We start from the raw sequence: 20,890 nt of genomic DNA, 5'->3' as shown, positions 1-20,890 counted from the left end.
CCAGGCAGAGGGTGGAGGCTGTGCACAGGCAGGGGGAGCATGGGAGGATCTGCCCTATTGGTTATGGCAGTTGCTAGGGAGCGTGGGTTTTCTGTGCCCCTTGGCACTTCTTGAACGCCAGAGGCCACATACTGCTTCTGCAAAAAAGTATCAGAAGTATCACGATGGCGGGGAGCGGGTGGTTTGGAATTATATCTCAAGTCCTTTACTTAGAATTTCTTGTCTCTTGAAGGGGTGCCATCAGCAGTTTTCTTGGGGGGGGGGGGATGGCAGCCTCTTTGATTTGCCCAGGACCCACCATCCCTGCATCAAACCTTCATTCTCTTTGGTAGCAGAGGCTGACTCGTGATTAGTTTATCAGGATCCAAACAGCCGCTCAGAAAGTTTATTTGTCAAGTGGGACAATTGGTGTCTGGGCTGTTAACAGTCCAGGATGAAGTAAACATGTGGTTCACTTAGTGAGCTGCTCAGATATCAGTGCCTTTTAATGGAAATGAATAGATGATATCAGGCACATTTTAATTAAAGCAGCACTGCAGTGCAGTAGCGGTTACATATGAAAAGATCTAATGATAGGTGTCACAGGAAGCTGCTTAAATTGCTCATTGTTCAGGGACCTTGTTTTAAGAGACTAAAATGGAGTCAAGATAGGAGGTGCTGTTCTCCAGGTCTTGTTATTTCTGGGTGAAAGATCATTCTGGGATTTCCAGGTACATGCTTATAAGGACAGTTTAGAAGGCTACATTATTATTACGTCCCTGAGTTTTCTCCGATGGATGGCTGGGCTGTGTGATTAATACCCAATTCCCTTTCCTGTTTGTTTTGGTCACCAGGCCAGGCCGGTGGTGGTGGTGGTTGGGGGGTGGGTGGCAGTGGGGAGCCCCTGGGACCCCTTTTGCTGCCTTTTGCTGCCACCTGCTGGAAAGGAGAGCCTTTTCTTTTTGAGCCACTTTACTGGCTCTTCATTAACTCCGGAATAATAGAGCCGTGAACAGAGCCCCCCGCCTGCGGTGATTATGTGTAGTATTTGGCTAATTTGGAACAGGCATAGAGCATGTTCTTCAAGTATATTGCTTTTGGGGAACTTTGCAGGGGTCCAGGGGTCTGAATCAACTGGCGGTGAAACCCTGCTGTTACATGAAGTCTGGGAACAGCTCTGCAGCATCCCATCCCTGTGTGTTGACCAGGAGAAAAGAGCTTCCATCGCAGACAGTGAACCTGGATTACATGTGGAGTGAGCCAGGCCTGGGAGGATTTGCTTGGGAGCTTAGGCCCGGGGCCCTGAAGGTGTGCTGCACGGTCTTTGGGCCTGAGCACTCCCTGGCCAGGACAGTGGGGTGGCCAGCAGTAGCAGGTGTCCCAGGAGATTAGGGTGGAGGTTCTGAATCCCAGAGCCAGACCTCAAGTGCCTCTCCGCCAGTAACACGCTGCCTTCCAGGTTTTAAAGAATGTTTTTTCCCCAGAAGCGTTTTATCCTGCCTAATTCCAGTTCCCAGCTTCAGTCATTTGTAGAGCAGTTGTGGCCAAAGTGGAGAACTTTAATAGGGTTTCCTTGGAAAGGGCAGGAGCTCCATGCTTGGACAAGAAGCAGAAACATTAAAGTAAAAAAAAAAATTATTTTTATGGAACCAACGCTCTCATACTGCATTAGGTTCAGGAGAGGCCATGTAAATGCTACCTTATTAATAGGTTTTCTGATTCCCTAGGCAGTGTGTAGAGTGCTGTCTTTCTGCACATCCTGCTTTTGGCACAGGACGTTTTCATCAGGAAGGAGACCAATTAAAGGGAGAGAAGAAAAGTGTATCTGGAAGCCTAATTGATTTCTCTTGTTCTGTTTTTATGGGATGTTTTCGTAACAAGAACAATGCAGTTATCCTAAAACCAGCGGATCCCTTTACTTGTGGGCTGTCAAGGAGGAATGAATATAGACTTAATATTTAGATTTCCCCAAGCACAGCCAGAGTGAGAAGCCCTTCCAGGTCAGTTGGGCATGTGGAGGGTTTGGGAGGAAGAGGGAGATCTGTACATTTTGCACGATTCCAGTGGAGTTGAGGACCAGGGAGCTGTCTTAGGAAAGACAGATGCAGCAAAGCCCAGCTGGGCACCGCGTCTGTGCTAGGCATGTTCCCATAGCTATCATCAAAACCTTAGGAGGTTGGGAGGCAGTTTTGACCATCCTCATTTTACAGAGGAGGGAACCAAGGCTCAGAGAAGTGAAGTTATTTTTCCAGGGGGTTAGTAGGGGGAAGAGACAGGAATGAAACTGGCTCTTGGATTAGTGTCCTTTCCACAACACTTTGTGGATGGAGCATGCTGTGTCCTCATTTGGGGACAGGGATCCAAGGGCATCCATGGGGGGTTCTGCCAGTGCTACAGAATCTGTTCGGGTGCCTTTTAGTCTTGTCTAGTTTGCAGGACTCCTAGTCTGGGAGCATTTTTCTTTCTTTCTTTTTTTTTTTTTTAAATTAAATTTTTTATTTTATTTATTTTTATTTTTATTTTTTTTTTAATTTTTTATTTTTTTAATTTCAGTGTACCAAGATTCAGTGTTTATGCACCACACCCAGTGCTCCATGCAATCCGTGCCCTCCATAATGCCCACCACCAGGCTCACCCAACTTCCCACCCCCCTGCCCCTTCAGAACCTTCAGATTGTTTTTCAGAGTCCATAGTCTCTCATGGTTCACTTCCCCGTCCAATTTCCCTCAACTCATCTGAGAGCATTTTAAGGATGTCAGTTATAGTGGGTCTTTAGTCCCTGCTTCAGTCAACCACTGCTCCAATATTATTGCATACCAAACCATCTGGAACTCAGTGGCTTAAAACAACATTTATTTTGGTTCACGTTTCTGTAGGTTGTTCTGTTCCTGTATTCCTGGCTCATCTAGGTCAGGTTTGGCTCATCATGGTGCCAAACTCAAGTGGGGTGTCTGCTCCATGTGCCTCTGTCTCCTTGGACCAGTGGAGCAGTGGGGCCATGTTCATGGTGCAGAGGTACCAGACACGAAGCCCTGCCTCACAAGCATGGTCAGGCCTCTGCTTGTTTAACATTGTTGACATCCCAAGCATCCCAGTGATTGAAACAAGTTATATGGCAAGGCTCAAAGTCAAAGGACACAGAGGTTTACTTTCACTCGAGTGGAAGGAACTGCAAAGCCACACAGCAAAGATTGTGGCTCTGGGAGGGGTAAAGATTTGAATCCAATAATTCAGTCAACCACAGTTTTTTTTTCTCCTAATTTATTTTTTTAAAAATTTTGTTAGCCACTGTATAGTACATCATTAGTTTTTCATGTAGTGTTCAGTGGTTCATTACTTACATACAACACGCAGTGCTCATCACAGCACGTGCCTTCCTCAGTACCCATCACCCTGTTACCCTGTGCCCCTACCCTTCTCCCCTCCGAAGCCCTCAGATTGTTTCCTGGGGGTCCACAGTCTCTCATGGTTCATCTCTGTCTCTGATATCTCCCCATTAGGATTTCCTTCCCTTCATCTGTGGTCCTCCATGCTATTCCTTATATTCCACATAAGAGTGAAATGGTGTGATAAATGTCTTTCTCTGCTTGACTTACTTCACTTAGCATAATCCCCTCCAGTTCCATCCATGTTGATGCAAATGGTGGGTATTCATCCTTTCTGATGGCTGAGTAATATTCCCTTGTATATATGGACCACATCTTTTTTTATCCATTTGTCCGTTGAAGGGCATCTCAGCTCCTTCCACAGGTTGACACTTCTCCAAAGAAGACATCCAAATGGCCAACAGACACATGAAAAAGTGCTCAACATCTCTAGCCATTAGGGAAATACAAATCAAAACCACAATGAGATATCACCTCACACCAGTCAGAATGGCTAAAATTAAGAAGTCAGGAAACAAGTGTTGGCGAGGATGCAGAGAAAGGGGAACCCTCCTGTGCTGTTGGTGGGAATGCAAGTTGGTGCAGCCACTCTAGAAAACAGCATGGAGGTTCCTCAAGATGTTAAGAATAGAGCTCCCCTATGAGCCAGCAATCACATTATTAGGTATTTACCCTAAAGATACAATGCGGTAAAAAGAAGGGGCACATGCACCCCAATGTTCATAGCAGCAGTATCCTCAACCACAGGTTTTCAAGAACATTTCCTTGGCCTGAATGCCATCCTGTCGTCTGGTGGTGTATCTTGAAATGCACATTGCTCGGAGGTCATTGTACCAGAGCAGTAAAGCTGCATGCACTCTTTAATTCATTATTTAGGTCCTAAATCAGGGTGTATCTCTGTTAGCCCCTGTGCGAGGCACTGGGGCTGCAGCGACACTGGGGCTCCAGGGACACTTCTGTCTTCTCGTGTCCAGCTAAGGGCACGTTCCCTGGATCACTTTCCTTATTCCCAGCCAGAGGAAGACAGCTTGGAGGTCCTCTAAGATCCCTCTTGGTTTAATTTCTGCCATACAGGTGTACAACATGATAGATCAGACTGAAATATTAGTTCTTCCCCTGCCTTTTCAAGGTGATCACAGAACTGCTGATATCTGAGCTCACTTGGAGAAAAACATCTCTGGTCTCCACCAGAGAGGCTCCTGGGGCTATGACTTCTGCTGATGGACACCCATCGGCTCAGTCCTTTGCACAGAGTAGGTGTTTGATTCGTCTTTGTGAATGGGGTCTGTGTGAGGAATGAACAAGCAGGAGGGGAGCTTAAGGGAGATCATGATGTAAAGTAGGAGCATCTCCTTTTCCTCTTCAACACACACCTTAAGCCCTCCAGTGATTTCCTGTTGCAGTTAACATACCCATCTCCTTCCAGTGGCTCAAAAGGCATGCCCTACTCTCTGGCCTCATTTTCTATCACTCCCTGCCCGTTCTGCTCTGGCCACGCTGGCCTTTCTCTGTTCCCCAAATATGCCCAGTCTGTTCTTGGTTTGCAGTGGGCGAGAGCCCACTCTCTATCCCTGGAAACCTGTCCCCCCAGATCTGGCCGCTGCCCACCCCTGCGGGTAGTCAGGTTTCAGCTCAAAGGAACCCTCCCCGACTGTTCTTTCTAAAGCCCCACCCAAGTTGCTTTGTATTCCGTGACTCCGTTTTATTTCCTGCGTGGCATTTATTGCCATCTTAAATTATTATTATTATTTTTTTGGCCTGTCTTCACCCTTTGGCTCAGGAATGTGTGCTCTGTGAGGACATCTCCAGTGCCCAGCACTGTGTTATGTTGTAAGCTCTCGCTAAAGCCTGTTGAACAGTTACTTCATGAATAAATGAATGAATGCAGAATGAGTAGAAGGAAGATCTGTCCTTGAGGAAACTGGTCTCATAACGGGCTGCATTGGGAAGGGGGAGATTGAACCTTCAGTTCAGAGGACAAGGAGAAACCGGACAGAAACCAAGAATGCAGATTATGTACCCTGCCTTCGGTTTAACCCTTTTGTCTGCCTTGGCGAGCCTTCCTAGCCCAGGGTTCTGTAGCTGTAGCAGCTCCTGTTTTCTTTATAGGAAAAGAGGGTGTACTAGCTTCCTTCCCCACATCTGTGGGGCCAGGGGTGAAGGCGGGAGGACAGATGACGTTGCAATAGCCCATGATGTCCTGATCATCATTCGCTCAGTCTCTCTCGGACACATTGGGTTTCCAGATCTTGCCTCAGCAATTGCATTGCCAGCAGACAGAAGTTGACAGCTGTTGCTGATTAAAACATTTCCGACTGTGCAGTCAGAATTGCACCGCTGAGATGTTAAGTGTAGATAGATGCTGCCCTTATGAATGGCTTACCCACAGCCCCTTCCAGTGATCTCTAGCCTTATTAATAACGTAGAATTGGAAGTCACTTTGCAATCATGTGTGTGTCATTGCAGAGAACGCCTCCTGGGTGAGAGATGGCCTTCTGCATTTGCCTTTCTCAGATCAGGCGATGGGGGCTTGTGGCCACGTTTCTCTGCACAAAGGTTCTCCAACAGAGTTGTCAGGGAATTTAACTTTCCCTTCAGGAATCTCCTTGGAGGGAAGGAACGCCTTTTGTTTTTTTGGCCAGCCCCTCTGCCACTCTGCTCCAACAGGGACAGGAGTGTTCTGCGTCACCCTCCTTGATATCAGGGCGGCTGTGCCTGACGCAGGGGGAGTGGCCTGAGGAGGTGTTTATGGGTGATGGTGGTGTCAGGTTTTGCTACTGTATCACTTTTGGAAGCAGGCAGATCAGGGCCATGATCCTGTAGACACCATCCCTGGATCTGAAAGAATTTGGAAGCCCGAAGTTTCTTCATAAGTCACGTGACAGCAAAAGCTACCCTGAACTGGACCCTTTTGGTGGCGAAACTTGACCTTAACTGACATGAGGCTGTGTATAGTCTTTGTTTAGCCAGCCAGAAGAGAACATTGTACCTCTTGGTCCAGAAATACTATGTTTGATTATGGGATACTGCTTCACATTTTGCTTAGGGTGTTACATAAAATGTAGCGTTTAGGACATAATACCTTTCCAACATATGATACATTCTGAATCTGAAATCTATTAAGCTCTGAGGGTTTTGGATAAGGGGTCCTCAATCCATAATGAATGGGGGGTAGGAGGGGAAGGGACAAAGAAACTCCAATATCATGGGGGCCACGAGCGAAGACTTGTTCTCCCTTTCCACCCCAGAAGGTAGCCTGTCCACCACTCATCACTGGCCTCCTTGTATTCCCTGCCCCTCCTGGGCTCTGTCATTTCTGTTCTGTTTTGCTGCAACAGTCTGTATTTGAAGCCAAGACAGCCTCTCTGTTCCTTTTCAGTGGTGGGCTTTGGGACTGACCCTGACCGGCAGGTGGATATTATCACCGAGCTCGACCTCGTGAACACCACCCGTGGAGTCACTCAGGTGTCCGGACTGCACAATGCCAGCAAGGCGTATTTATTTCAAGGTAAAGGCCCCTCCTTCTTCAGATGGAGGCAGAGCTTGGGGAAGAGAATCTATCTGGGGAGTGTTCCTGTGGTGTGTGTGTGTGTGTGTGTGTCTCAGGCTCATCTCCGCTATTTTTCTTGTGTTCCTGTCATAAGTATGTTCAGAAATGTCAACAGGGTTCAGATAACTGAGGGATGTTCTGAGGGTGGGAGGGAGGCACTAGAGGCATGGCTGTGAAGTAGTTGGTTTTTGGTCGTGACACATTTCCTTGGGTATTTTGGTGGGGATCTAAAGTTGAGTGAAATTGCAAAGGTCTTGAAAGCCATTGGCCAGCCATGTTATTTTTACAGGATATGTCTTCAACTATTACCCTTATCTTTACCCATATCTATACTATATCTACACCTAGTCTTCTTCATGTATTTTCTCTCCTATTTAATGGGTACATGAGCACGGAGGATGTTTTATGGCTGTATTCTCTTAGGAGTGCAGCTTACTTTGTTCTCAGTTATCAAGGGAGCGTGGTGGGCTTCTTACTTATTTATTTATTATTTAAGAGAGACACGGATGGCAAGAGAGAGCAGAGTAAGGGAGGAGAGGGGGAAGCAGGGAGCCTGATGCGGGGCTTGATCCCAGGACCCTGGGATCATGACCAGAGCTGAAGGCAGACACTTAACCACATGAAACAGCCAGGCGCCCCGTGTAGTGTGCTTCTTAAAAGCCTGTCTGCCTGAGATCAAATTCCAGTGGTACCGCTTACTGGCTTTGAGACTTTGGGCAATCGTTCAGCCTTACGGTGCCTGTGTCCTCATCTAAAACCTAACGTACCTCTTTCATGGGGACGTTATAAGCAGTAGAGGAGCTAATCCAGCGAAGTGGTTAAAACTGTGTCCGATACCTCTAGTAGCTCCCCAGTGAGTCCTGGCCATTAGTACAGAACTCGTGCTATGTACCACACAACATGCTAATAGTGGGATTGCCAGTATGACAGGTGCAGCCCGTTCTAAAATATAGTGGGAGAAACAGTTAGTGCACAAGGAATTACTGAATTACAATTGCTGTACTTACTAGGAAGGGGATGTATAGGCTGCCAAAACAAAGTAGTACAGGGAGATCTGATTGAACCAGTGTGGAGAGACAGTAGTGGTCAGGTAAAGGTTACCTGGAAAATTGATGCGTCGGCAGAGACCTGAGAAATGAATAGCCAGCCTGGTGTAGGGAGGGGCGGGAATTCAGAGCACTGTGGGCAGGGAAAATAGTGTGTATGAAGGTCTGAAAGCAGAAACCAATAGAAAGGTGTCTAGTGTGGCTAAATGGTGGCCAGTGGCTGGAGAGGCTGGCAGGGGCTGGGTTACCTTGGACCCTGTAGGCAGAACAGATATTTAGTTGATACCCAGAGGCTTAGACACATTGATGGTTTATGGCCGGTATCTGTTCTGGTAGGTGGGAGGCCATGTACACTTGTGAACGATTGTAATTCTTCTCCTTGGTGTAGCATCAGGTCAGTCATTTCATAATCTACTCTTAGAACGGGGGGGGGGGGTGTGGGTCTTTGTGAAGGTCGCTGCAGGGAGTGACCTCATTGGATATGATAGGGAGGCAGCTTGGGTATTCCTCTGAAAAGTTCTGCCATGGTTCTTTTCAGTCAGCCTTTTGTGAAGACAGCACAAAGGATTATTTTAGGGCACCTGGGTGGCTTAGTGGGTTAAAGCCTCTGCCTTCGGCTCAGGTCATAATCTCAGGGTCCTGGGATCAAGCCCTGCATCGATGGGGATGAAGCCTCTGCCTTCAGCTCAGGTCATAATCTCAGGGTCCTGGGATCGAGCCCTGCTTGGTGGGGAGCCTGCTTCCCCCTCTCTCTCTGCCTGCCTCTCTGCCTACTTGTGATCTCTTTCTCTCAAATAAGTAAATAAAAAAAAAAAGGATTATTTTAGAATGGCTGGACCAATGTTAAGAGCTGAGATTTACATATTTACTCTAGAGATAACGTAGGTCTTGTTAATGGTATATAATAAGTATACAGATATTATATGATGATACATAACAAGATCAGGGGTATGCCAATATCCATTTACTCTTACTAAGGAATTGGCGAAGATTTTAAGCTGGGTATGGTTAAGAGAATACAGATGGAATTCCTTTTCTTTTTGCCTTGTACAAGGTCTGCTCAGTTACTGTTGAGAGGTCATGCTTCATGAAGGCAGAAGTCATCTCTATTTGGATACATCCCTACATCCCTATGCATGTATGGCATGTAGTAGGTGATAACTACACATTTTTAATTGAATTAAAATTTCTTCTGTCTCACGTGCTCCATGAAAGGCTTATTGCCTACTTGACTCACTTTTTATTCATTTATTTATTCCACAAATGTTAGCTTCTTAGGCAAGAATTCTGTTACTTTGTGTGATCTTTGCTTTGGCATCTACCTCTGGGATGTCCAGCAGGCTCCAGCTGTGGGGAGGGATTTTCAGCTTCTTTGGTGGGAAGAGTAACTTCATTATGGGAGGTTGACCGAGGAGGACTTTCCCTTAAGGATCCTTGTGATTGCATTGGGACTACCTGGATTATCCAGCTGCAGTTTCTGCACGTCAAGATCTGTAATTTAATCATAGGCTAAACCCGCTTTGCCATGTAAGGTAACATATTTACATGTTCTGGCAGTTAGGACATGGACATCTTTGGGAGCCATTATTGTGCTTACCACACCGTCCACCCTCTAGTCCCCAAAGGTTCAAGTCTGTCCCACATGCAGGATACATTCACCTCATCCCAATATTCCCCAAAAGTCCCCTTATCCAGTCTCGTCAGATGAAACATTCCAAATCTGATTTTCTACATAATTTAAATCAGGTATGACTCTGACTCTGAGTATCATAAATTTGGGGGGAAACTCGTCTCCATCTATGGATCTGTAAAAAGTAGGAAACAAGTAATCTGCTTCCCAAGAAAACGGTGGGACAAGTGTAGGGTACCTGTAATAGGTAGACCTGATCATAGAATGGAAATCGGAAGAAGAAGGGGGCCACCAATCCCAAGGAATTTTGAACTCCAGTAGGGCAAACTCCGTTGGATTTCGGGATTTGGGAGTAATCCTGTGTGGTCCTTGGCTCTGCCTTCTGGGCCTGTGACTCATTCCTTTGAGTTATTCTTCCTTTTTCAGGCAGAGTAGCATGTGTTTGTTGTTGAATAGTTTTATCAATCTGTTTCCTGTCTGTAGAATTTTCAAAGTCTGTCAGCTTTTTCTCATTTCATCTTCTTTCAGAGGTTTCCTTCAGTCCAGGTTGGCAGTGTTTCTGCTGTAACATTCTCAGGAACCTTTAGGATCTCCTGTCCGTTGGACAAGAGATCTTTCTTAGATAGCCCCATCTCTGTTCCTGTCCTGTGCCAAGATGGCCAAGAGGATCCATGAGTCACATACCTGATCTCTCCAGAGAGACCTCTGTGTGATTGAATCTTCCAAACTTGATCCTTCAGAAGCACTAGCAAAAGGTTGATCAGCTACACCTGTGGTTTTCACCCCAGAGCAGTATTTCCTGACAGTGAATCTCCTCATTTTATGTCTTTTGCAGTCCAGATAGGCTGAGAGTTCTTCCATTCCTCAGGCCCTAGTTTCTTCCTGCTTATCAGCTCATCACTTCATCTCTCTGTTTCCTCTCATCTTTTACTCTAAGCAACAAAGAGAAACCAGACTGCATCTTCAACACTTTGCTTGGAAATCTCCTCAGCTAAATGTCCAGGTTCATCTTTTACAATTCTTGCTTTCTGTGTTATTCCAGGACACAATTTAGCTAAGCTTTCTGTCACTATGTAACAAGGATCCTGTGTCTTCCAGTTTCCATTCCTTTTTAGCCCTTGCCAGCAGCATTTTTAATGTCCATGTTTCTACTAATGGTCTGTTCTCAACAATTTAAGTATTCCCTAGGATGATAAACGTTTTCTCTACCATCCTCTTACTTCATTTTGAGTTCTCACTAGCAGAGTCTTTAACATCCATATTTCCACTAACAGTTTGTTAGTGGCAGCCAGGGCTTTCTGTCATGCTCTTCAGAATTTTTTCAGCCTCTGCTCATTATTCAATTCCAGAGCCACTTCCATGTTTTTAGTTATTTGTTACAGGAGCATCCTACTTCTAGGTGAAAAAATCTATGTTAGTTTCCTGTTTTGCTGTAACAGATTGCCACAAATTGAGTGGCTAGAAACAAAACAAATTTATTATCTTATAATTTTGGATGTGAGAAGTCCAAAATGACTTTTGGCAGGCTAAAATCAAAGTGTTGGCAGAGCTGTCCTCCTTCTGGAGTCTTTACAGGTATTTAGACCATTTATATTTAATGTCATTATTGACCTGTTTATATTTAAATATATCTTTTTGCTATTTGTTTTCTATTTGTCCTGTGTATTCTTTATTCAATTTTTTCCACTTTTTGTCTTCTTTGAATTAATTAAAGTTTTTTTTTCAATGATTTCATTTAATTTCCTTTGCTGGCTTTTTAGCTATAACTCTGTTTCATTATTTTAGTGGTTGCTTTAGGCTTTATGGTATACATCGTTAAATTATTACAATCCACCTTCAAGTAAAAGTATACAACTTCATGTATATTGTAAGAACATTTCAATAGTTTACTTCTTTTCTCCTGGTCATCAATCTATCATCACACATTTTACTTCCCATCCCACATTATTATTTCTGCTTAATCAGTCAAGTATCTTTGAAAAGATTTAGATAATAAGAAAATCAATCACATAATTACCCATGTAGTTACTATTTTCTGTTTTTTTGGTACCTTGTGTGGATTCTTATTTCCATCTGATATCATTCTCATCCTGTCACAAGGACCTCCTTCAACATTTCTTGTAGTGCAGGTCTGTTGGTGATGAATTCTTTTGGATTTTGTATGTCTGAAAAAGTATTTTGTTTTCATTTTTTTGAAAGATATTTTTCTGGGTATAGAATACTGGGTTGACAGGTTTTTTTCCCTTTCAGTACTTTAAAGATGTTGATTCATTTTCTTCTCATGTATATTGTTTCCAACAAGAAATCTGTGTCACCTTATTTTTGTTCCTCTGTAGGTAATTTTCTTTCTTCTGATTTTAAGACTCTCTTTATCACTGATTTTGAGTGATTTGATTATGGTGTACCTTGGTGTGGTGTTCTTTCTTTCTTTCTTTTTCTTTTCTTTTTTTTTTTCAAAGATTTTTATTTATTTATCTGACAGAGAGAGAGATTACAAGTAGGCAGAGAGGCAGGCAGGGAGAGTGGGAAGCAGGGCTCCCTGCTGAGCAGAGAGCCCGATGAGGGGCTCGATCCCAGGACCCTGAGATCATGACCTGAGCTGAAGGCAGAGGCTTTACCCACTGAGCCACCCAGGTGCCCCTCAGTGTGGTGTTCTTTATGGGTTTTTTTTTTTTTTTCCTGTGTGAGATCTCTCTCTCTCTCTCTCTCTTTTTAATTTGTCAGAGAGAGAGAGCACAAGCAGGAGGAGTGGCAGCCAGAGCAGGCAGAGGGAGAGGGAGAAGCAGACTCTCTGATGAGCAAGGAGCCTGATGTAGGACTCTGATCCCAGGACCCTGGGATCATGACCTGAGCCGAAAGCAGATGCTTAACTGACTGAACCACCCAGGCATCCCTGTGTGAGACCTCTTGCACTTCATCAAATTTGGAAAGAATTTGGCCATTATATCTTTAAGTATTTTTTTCTGTCCCCATCTCTCTTCTTTAGGGACTCCAATTACATGTATGTTTGGCTGCTTAAAGTTCTTCCATAGTTTTCAGATATTCTGTTCATTTCAAAAATTATAGTTCATTTTTTTTCTGTAGTATTTTTGATAGTTTCTCTTGCGATACTTTCAGGGTCACTAAAGTTTTCTTCTGTAGTGTCTGCTATTAGTATCATTTAGTGTTTTTTTTTTTTTTTTTTTTTTTTGTTAATCTCATATGTTATGGCTTCATCTCTGTAAATTTATTTTGACTCTTGAAAAAATATTCCATGTCTGCTTTTAAATTTTTGAATAGATGGAATACAGTTATAATAACTGTTGTAATGTCCTTGACTGCTAATTCTGTTGTATCAGTGGTGGGTTAATTTTTCTTGATTAATTTTTCTCCTCATTACTACTTCCTTGCATGTCTGGTAATTTTTGATTGAATGTCAGGCATTGTTATTTTACCTTGTTTAGTGCTGGCTGTTTTATATTCTTATAAATATTCATGGTATCTTTTAGGACACAGTTAAGTTACTGGGAAACAGTTTGATCTTTTTGAATCCTACATATAAGGTTTCTTAGATAGCCCAAAGCAGTACTAATGTTAATAGTTAGAGTAGAGCTAATTATTTACCATCACTGAGGTAAGACATTTTATGTGCTCTACCCAATTCCCTATGAATTGTGAGAGTTTTCAGCTTAAATGGTAGAAATAGGTAGTATTCTCTCCTGTGTGTATTTTGAGCACTGTTACCTTTTGGGTCCTGGTTCTGTGTTTTTGGGTAGTTTTCTCATGTGCATGTAATCCACTGAGTACTGATCTTGAGAGAGATCTGTATTTTTTTTTCTCTCTGCTTTTGTCTCCATTCATGTATACTTTCCTGTGTAATATGAGTGACTTGGTCTCCCCTGACTCTCTGCTTCCCCACCTCAACTCAGGGATGTTGCTGGGCTCTGACCCAGCTTGGGACCTCTCCTGGAGCAATAAGCTTGGGTAATTGTAGGGCTCATCTCCCTTGTTTTTCATTTTTCAAGGATTACTGCCCTTTAGTAACTGATAAACGATGTCTTGAAAACTCCTATATCATTGAGTATTCCTTTTTTTTTCTTAAAGATTTTATTTATTTATTTGACAGACAGAGATCACAAATAGGCAGAGAGGCAGGCAGAGAGAGAGGGGGAAGCAGACTCCCTGCGGAGCAGAGAGCCTGATGTGGGGCTCGATCCCAGGACCCCGGGATCATGACCTGAGCCGAAGGCAGAGGCTTTAACCCACTGAGCCACCCAGGTGCCCCTGAATGTTCCTTTTAAATTTAAATTCAGATTAAAAATTTGTTTCCTTGCCCATGCTAGCCATATTTCAAGTGGTCAGTTGCTTTATGTGGCTGGGGTTAGTTACTCTGCTGGACTGTGCAGGTCTGAAGAGGCTCTGAGATTTTACTCTTTTATTATGCCACATTTAATATGGGCAAGCTACAAAATCCCGTCTTTCAGTAGTAATACATGATAGCAACTAGCAAGCTCCTTGACTCACTGCCTCACAGTACTTCCATTAACTCATTGATAAAGTGGGTTAATAATAGTATCTGCTATATATGGTTATAGTGAGGATGAAATAAATTAATACATTTAAATGTTACACCTGTATTTGGTACATGGTGAGCTCTCATTAGATGTGAGTTCATACATTTTTAAGTAATAGGGTATAACTTTGGCCTTCTTCTCCTACGTGTATCATCTGTCTTGTGTGTTATTAGTGTCAGATTTTAACCTGCAGTGGTAGATTGGGATAGCGGGAAAAGCAGAGGGCTGGGGAGGGGGCAGAAGAGTAGGGATCAGGGCTTTATATGTAACAATTTGTATCATTCTCACATCCTTACAGCCACATAAAGTAAGTACTTTTATTGCCCCATTTTATCAATGAGTAAGTGGAAGTACCTTGAAGGAGTACTTAGGGGTGCTTAGTGGGTATGTCACTTAATGTTCTCAAGAGTCAGATTTCTCACCTGGAAATGGGAAGAATAATACATAGACTGGGTGTAAGGATTAAATGACAGTGTATGAGAAGGCACTGAAAGGTGTAAAGTGTAAAACACAAATTCATTATTCTTTCCTTCATTTATTTTTATTCCTTCTCATATTTCATCATCCTAAGTCCAGCTCTGAGTTGATATATATTAAGGGAGGGAAAACCTTCATTTCAATGCTAGCCTGTTAATATTATATTGATGAATTTAAGTAGAAAGCTTACTTAATTAGCAACACTCCTAAAATACCAACTCCACAGCCTGATAGGATTTATTTGGGGGCTGGCCAGCCTTTTAAGGTTGTCTTTGTCACTGCTGTCCTTGTAGAGTGCAGAGAATTGAATAAGTAAGATTTTTATTCCCTTCTTACTTGAAACAAATTATATTTTACTGGGGGTTGAGAATGGGGGGGGAGAGAATGAATGGCTATGTGTGAGCCTGACATAGATCTTCTCTAAGCTGAAAAACATCCTAAATACCAGCTTTAGAGTGTCAAACATGATTTTGGAAAATCTCTGCTTTGCCTTGAATGGGACTCAGAGAAGGTCTGAGGGTTTGGAACTGTACTTCTCTCTGACTGACAGTGCCTTGCTGTTAAGTAGTTGGGAGAATGTGTCTGTCCATTGGTGTCTCCTTTATAAAAGTGAATTAAAATATGCATGAGTGAAGATTCTTTAATGTGTTGCTTTTTTTTTTCCTTCTGTCAGGAAAATGCTACCTTTCTGGAGGTCTGTTTTAGAAGAGTTTCTAAAGAAAAAAAAATAGTATATTTCAAGTTGTATGTTTTACGTGACAAGATAGAAAAAAGGCTCATGTGGGATACTTCAGGATGATTGAGGCTTTTATCACTTACTGCATTCTGGGATTAATGCTAGGTATTGTGGGAGACACAGATTAATAAGGCAGAGATCTTGACCCCAGTGAGGTTATCGTCTAGAAGGGCAGACACGGAATGCCCTTGGACACTCTCCTGTACAGGGGAGGAGAGCTGTCTTTGTAGTGGATTATAGATAAGATCCCAAGCATGCTGAAGAGAAGCTTCTCACTGGATAACTTGGGGAAGGCTCCTTGGAGGAGAGAGGTAGCACCTGAAGCAGACCTTGCAAAATGGACAGGAATTAAATACACCGCTCTTGTGGAATCATTTTCATGAAACAGTATTTGAAGCTTGAGTTATAGCTCTTAATGCTTAGAAAATCTGAATAAGATGGAGTTACCCAAAGGGTTTGTTTAATGCTGATCTTCCACATTTCCTGCCACCCACTATTGCCCAAGTCTGAATTGTTTTTTCTGTTGATTGGATGCGCCTAGTCACTAATTACCTCTGGGAGCATTTACAAGTCAACCTCACTTTGAGTGGAGTGATTTAGTATAACTTTGCATTTAATCAATTAGTGGAGGGATTCAGTTCACATACCAGCATCTCCCCAATATAGGTATTTTTGCTCTTGCCAAAATAAAACTGAAGAAAGCCGTGGGAGTGGAGAGGGTTTTCAAGTTCCCCTCTGGGCAAATTAACACCTGCAGTGGCATAGTCTGGAAAATCATTCAGTGGCTATGTGACTAAATGTGTATCGTAGAGAAAATAAATAATTTCCCAAATATGCACACTTCTAACATCTGCACTGAAATCTGTTTTCTTCGTCATGCTCCTTCTCCCATCAAATAATACATTAAGGACAGCAGAGATGGAGAGAGACAGCAGAGAATGTAAAAAGATAAGAATTCTTTTAGAAATTACTATGCATACGTACCAATTCCAGACCTTGGGCAAATTACTTTACCTCTTGGCATGTGTTTCCTCTCAGGACATTGGGTAATAATGATGATGTCTATGATACAAGATATTCTTTTTTTTTTTTTTAAAGATTTTATTTATTTATTTGACAGACAGAGATCACAAGTAGGCAGAGAGGCAGAGAGAGGAAGGGGGAAGCAGGCTCCCTGCTGAGCAGAGAGCCCAATGTGGGGCTTGATCCTAGGACCCTGAGATCATGACCTGAGCTGAAGGCAGAGCCTTTAACCCACTGAGTCACCCAGGTGCCCAGATACAAGATATTCTTAAGGGTTAATTTAGATAAATATTAAATTCATGGTAAACAACAAACAAATTAAATGTTAATCAGTATTATTACTAAGCATTCAACAAGTATAAATTTTTTCATTAACTGTGTAGCTGGTATCTACTACTACATACTAGGCACTTTCCAGTACAAGGAATTCAGCAGAAACAAATCAGACAATATCTGGCTTTTAAGGGGAAACAGACAATAAGCAAATAAATAAGTATAAAGTAAGTTTGGATAACTATAATTTTTTTCAATTTCAGATGACTTTAAATAATTTATGCATTCATTTAAAAATATTTTAGTTATTTATTTGAAAGAGAGAGAGAGAGAAAGCATGAGCCAGGGGTAGGGACAAGGGGAGAGGGATGGGGACAACCAGACTCCCCACTGAGCAGGGAGCCCTACTTGGGCTCAACTTGGGGCTCGATCCCAGGACCCTGAGATCATGACCTGAGCCTAAGGCAGACACTTAACTGACGAAGCCACCCAGGTGCCTTCAATTTATACACTTAAATTCAGGAAAATATTTTTGTTTTGTTTTCTTTCAAAGAGTATTTGCAATTACCTACTGTACTTAATTCCTAATGAGGATGGATAACTTGTCTGAACTGAATTTTTTTTTTCCCAAAAGGAGGGTTATCTCCACTTCTAAAGTTTATTTGTCTTTCATCCTTCTCCCAGCACTCTTACTTTTGTACTATTTTCATAGAGTATCCTGCAGATGAAGAAACAAGATCTAGAGATAGTTCCAGGAGCTCATGTTATCAGTAATGATGGACATAGGATTTGAACTCGGGTCTATACCTGCAGTCTGTGTCTTCGCCCCCCACTCCACCTCCTGCTTGTGTTTCCTTAATGCATGAGAGTAGGAATGAGTACATGAGTGCAATCCAATAAGAGACAGCTTCTCTTAAGAGAAACCAAAGGATGTCTGCTAGAGTATCTTTTGGCAGGTATTGTAAATCCACCAGGACAGATGGTTGTCTCGTCAGTTGGCGAGTTCCATTTAATAGAATTTTATGATTCTTTCCCTTGGCGGGGTGTGCTGAATGGCTGCAGATGAATGCCTGGTAATCTGTTTGGCAGCCCAAACAGAACATGCAAGAAAGTCAGAATGAACCACGGGGCTCCTCTTGACTGTGTATCCATTTAAAATGTAGTCTCTGTGGTCTGTTGACCAGAGTTTTCTTTTCTTTTTAAAGATTTTATTTATTTATTTGACACACACACACACACACACACACACACACACACACACACAGGGAACACAAGCAGAGGGAATGGGAGAGGGAGAAGCAGGCTTCCTGCCAAGCGGGGAGCCCAATGTGGGGCTTGATCCCAAGACCCTGGGATTATGACCTGAGCGGAAGGCAGACGGTGAACGACTGAGCCACCCAGATGCCCGTGACCAGGAGTTTCTTTCTTTCTTTCTTTTTTTTTTTTTTAAAGATTTTATTTATTTATTTGACAGACAGAGATCACAAGTAGGCAGAGAGGCAGGCAGAGAGAGAGGAGGAAGCAGGCCCCCTGCTGAGCAGAGAACCCCATGTGGGTCTCAATCCCAAGACCCTGGGATCATGACCTGAGCTGAAGGCAGAGGCTTTAACCCACTGAGCCACCCAGGTGCCCCGACCAGGATTTTCTTGAGAGAGCGCTGTGGGCGAATGAGATGGGCACTCACTGCGGTAGTCTTTGATGAATGCTGTGATTCTTAATTGGGATGTATTTTAACGTATTGGGACTAAATTCTTTCCTGTGGGAACACAACTCCAAAATTAGAATGTCAATCAGTGGAAAAATAACATTTGATATGCAAATATTTTATTTAAATACAACTTTTCGTGGATGCAGCCAGTGTGTGAGGTGGAGCCGACTTGTACCGAGGTGGGCTGGCTCAGTCCTCATGCTTACATTCTGGGAAAAAACAAGGCTCGCAAACCGCCCGGCAGCTCAGGGCTGCAGAGTAGGCGCGGGACCATGTGCCTGGGGAAGCAGGTTCTAGAATGGCTTTCCCTTGACTGCTGGGTAGTTTAGTTCTCTGGACCTTAGGTCTTTTAAGTCATACATTTTTTTTTTTTTAACTTGACAAGGAGTTATTCTGCAAAACAAAAGAAGAATATGTACAAGCAGGAAGGATAATAGAAGCAACAACACTCTCATTGTCCCCCAGAATCAGCAAATGTTAACATTGTGTCACATTTGCTTAGAGCCTTAGAGACAGTTACAGAATAAGTTGAAGTCTCTATGTTCCTGTCTTAGTTCCTTTCTTTTCTCAGCCTTCCTAGAGACCATGCTAACATGGTAGATGATTACACAGTATGTGTGTGTGTGTGTGTGTGTGTGTGTGTGTATTACCACATTTTTGTGTGTCCATATGCAAGAAATATAACAGGGAGGGCACATGTATGGTGGCTAAGTGTACAGCCTCAGGAGCCAGACTGTTTAGATCGAAATCCCTGCTCTGACTCTTGCTAGCTGTGTAATGTTGGGCAACTTCTTTTACTTCCCTTTGGCTCACTTTTTTTCCATGTATGATATGGGGATAATAAAGCATCTATCTCATAGGATCGTTCTCTGGGTCAAGTGAGTTCATTCATATAATGTATTAGTACATTATCAGGCATACGGGAAACATTCAGTGAATGTTAACAACTGCTTATATAAATGGCATCACACAGTATGGATGTTTCTGAAACTTATTTCACTCCTCATTATCCTTTTGAGGACCTGTGGGTCTGGGTCATTAGTTTGAACTGCTGCAGAACACCTCAGTGCATTCATCCCTTTGCCTTTTTTTTTTTTTTTTTAAAGATTTTATTTATTTATTTGAGAGACAGACAATGAGAGAGAGCATGAGTGAGGAGAAGGTCAGAGAGAGAAGCAGACTCCCCGTGGAGCTGGGAGCCCGATGCGGGACTCGATCCCGGGACTCCGGGATCATGAACTGAGCCGAAGGCAGTCGTCCAACCAACTGAGCCACCCACGCGTCCCCATCCCTTTGCCTTTTGATGGAACTTTGGCTTGGTTCAGATTTCTGACAAACAGTATTTTAGTGTGCACTTTTTGTGTGTGCCTCCTTGCCCATGGTTCTTAAATTCTTAATATATGTACCTTTCCATAGAGAGAATTCTTTTTTTTTTAAATTTTTTTTATTTTTAAAGATTTTTATTTATTTATTTGACAGATAGAGGTCACAAGTAGGCAGAGAGGCAGCCAGAGAGGGAGAAAGAGGAGGAAGCAGGCTCCCCGCTGAGCAGAGAGTCCAATATGGGGCTCGATCCCAGGACCCTGGGGTCATGACCCGAGCCAAAGGCAGAGGCTTTAACCCACTGAGCCACCCAGGTGCCCCCATAGAGAGGATTCTTTTTTTTTTTTTTTTTTAAGATTTTTATTTATTCATTTGACAGAGAGAGATCACAAGTAGGCAGAGAGGCAGGCAGAGAGAGGGGAGGAAGCAGGCCCCCCAGCTGAGCAGAGAGCCCGAGGCAGGGCTCAATCCCAGGACCCTGGGACCATGACCCGAGCCGAAGGCAGAGGCTTTAACCCACTGAGCCACCCAGGCGCCCCCATCGAGAGGATTCTTTAAGGGAATCCTTAATTGTCCAGCAAGCCAGTCCTGTGGTTGGTTACCTCCAATGATGGAAATAATGCTATATCGCCAGGCAGTTCATATTATTTTGGGCTACGCTGTCAGAGATAATTTAAAGGAAGACACATTTTGACTTAATGGCAATGCCCTTCTGTTGCTCCCTCATTCCAGTCACATTGGCCACCTTTGGTTCCATGAACACACCAGGAGTTTCCCTGACCCATACTGTCATTTCTCCTTGCAAAAGTCCTGGAAGCCCATGTCTCTGCACTTTCTATACCTGGCTCTTACCCTTGACGAGGCCTTCTCCTGCCATCTTACCTGGTCCCCTGTTCCGCTCTCAGTCACCACTTCCTGGTGTTTAGTCCTTCAGAGTTCCTACCGTAAATGGAAATGATATATTTCTTTCTGTTTCCTTTAACTTTGTTTCCTAGTCTATTATAGATCACTGCGTGTCTCTACTCATTTTGTTTTCTGTTCTGAATCAGGACCCAGCACGACGCTAATGCCTGGCACTTTTGGTACTCAAGAAAGATTTGTTCAGGTCGAGGCACCTGTGACCGTAGAGTAAGTCTGTATCCCCTTCTCATGAGGTAGGCTCTCAGAGATTTGCAGGCAGCTTTTAAGGTCTCACATCCTAACTTT

The 20,890-nt window shown here is 43.3% G+C and overlaps 1 protein-coding gene across 3 annotated transcripts in view; it reads left to right on the top strand.

Annotated features, from left to right (window-relative positions):
- Positions 1 to 20,890, top strand: part of LOC111149686 (neural EGFL like 1) — an 836,166-nt gene that overhangs the window by 2,311 nt on the left and 812,965 nt on the right. For all 3 annotated transcript variants that reach the window (XM_022506910.1, XM_022506909.1, XM_022506908.1), the window contains exon 2: positions 6,745 to 6,873. In XM_022506910.1, coding sequence (XP_022362618.1) covers positions 6,745 to 6,873 — 129 coding nt within the window. The remainder of the gene's footprint in view (positions 1 to 6,744; positions 6,874 to 20,890) is intronic.

Source organism: Enhydra lutris, unplaced genomic scaffold (genome assembly GCF_002288905.1).
Source record: "Enhydra lutris kenyoni isolate GAN:26980312 unplaced genomic scaffold, ASM228890v2 scaffoldscaffold22, whole genome shotgun sequence".
Classification (NCBI taxonomy): Eukaryota; Metazoa; Chordata; class Mammalia; order Carnivora; family Mustelidae; genus Enhydra; species Enhydra lutris.
The sequence above is the reverse complement of the archived record's forward strand: the minus strand, read 5'-3'. Positions and strand labels throughout refer to the sequence as shown.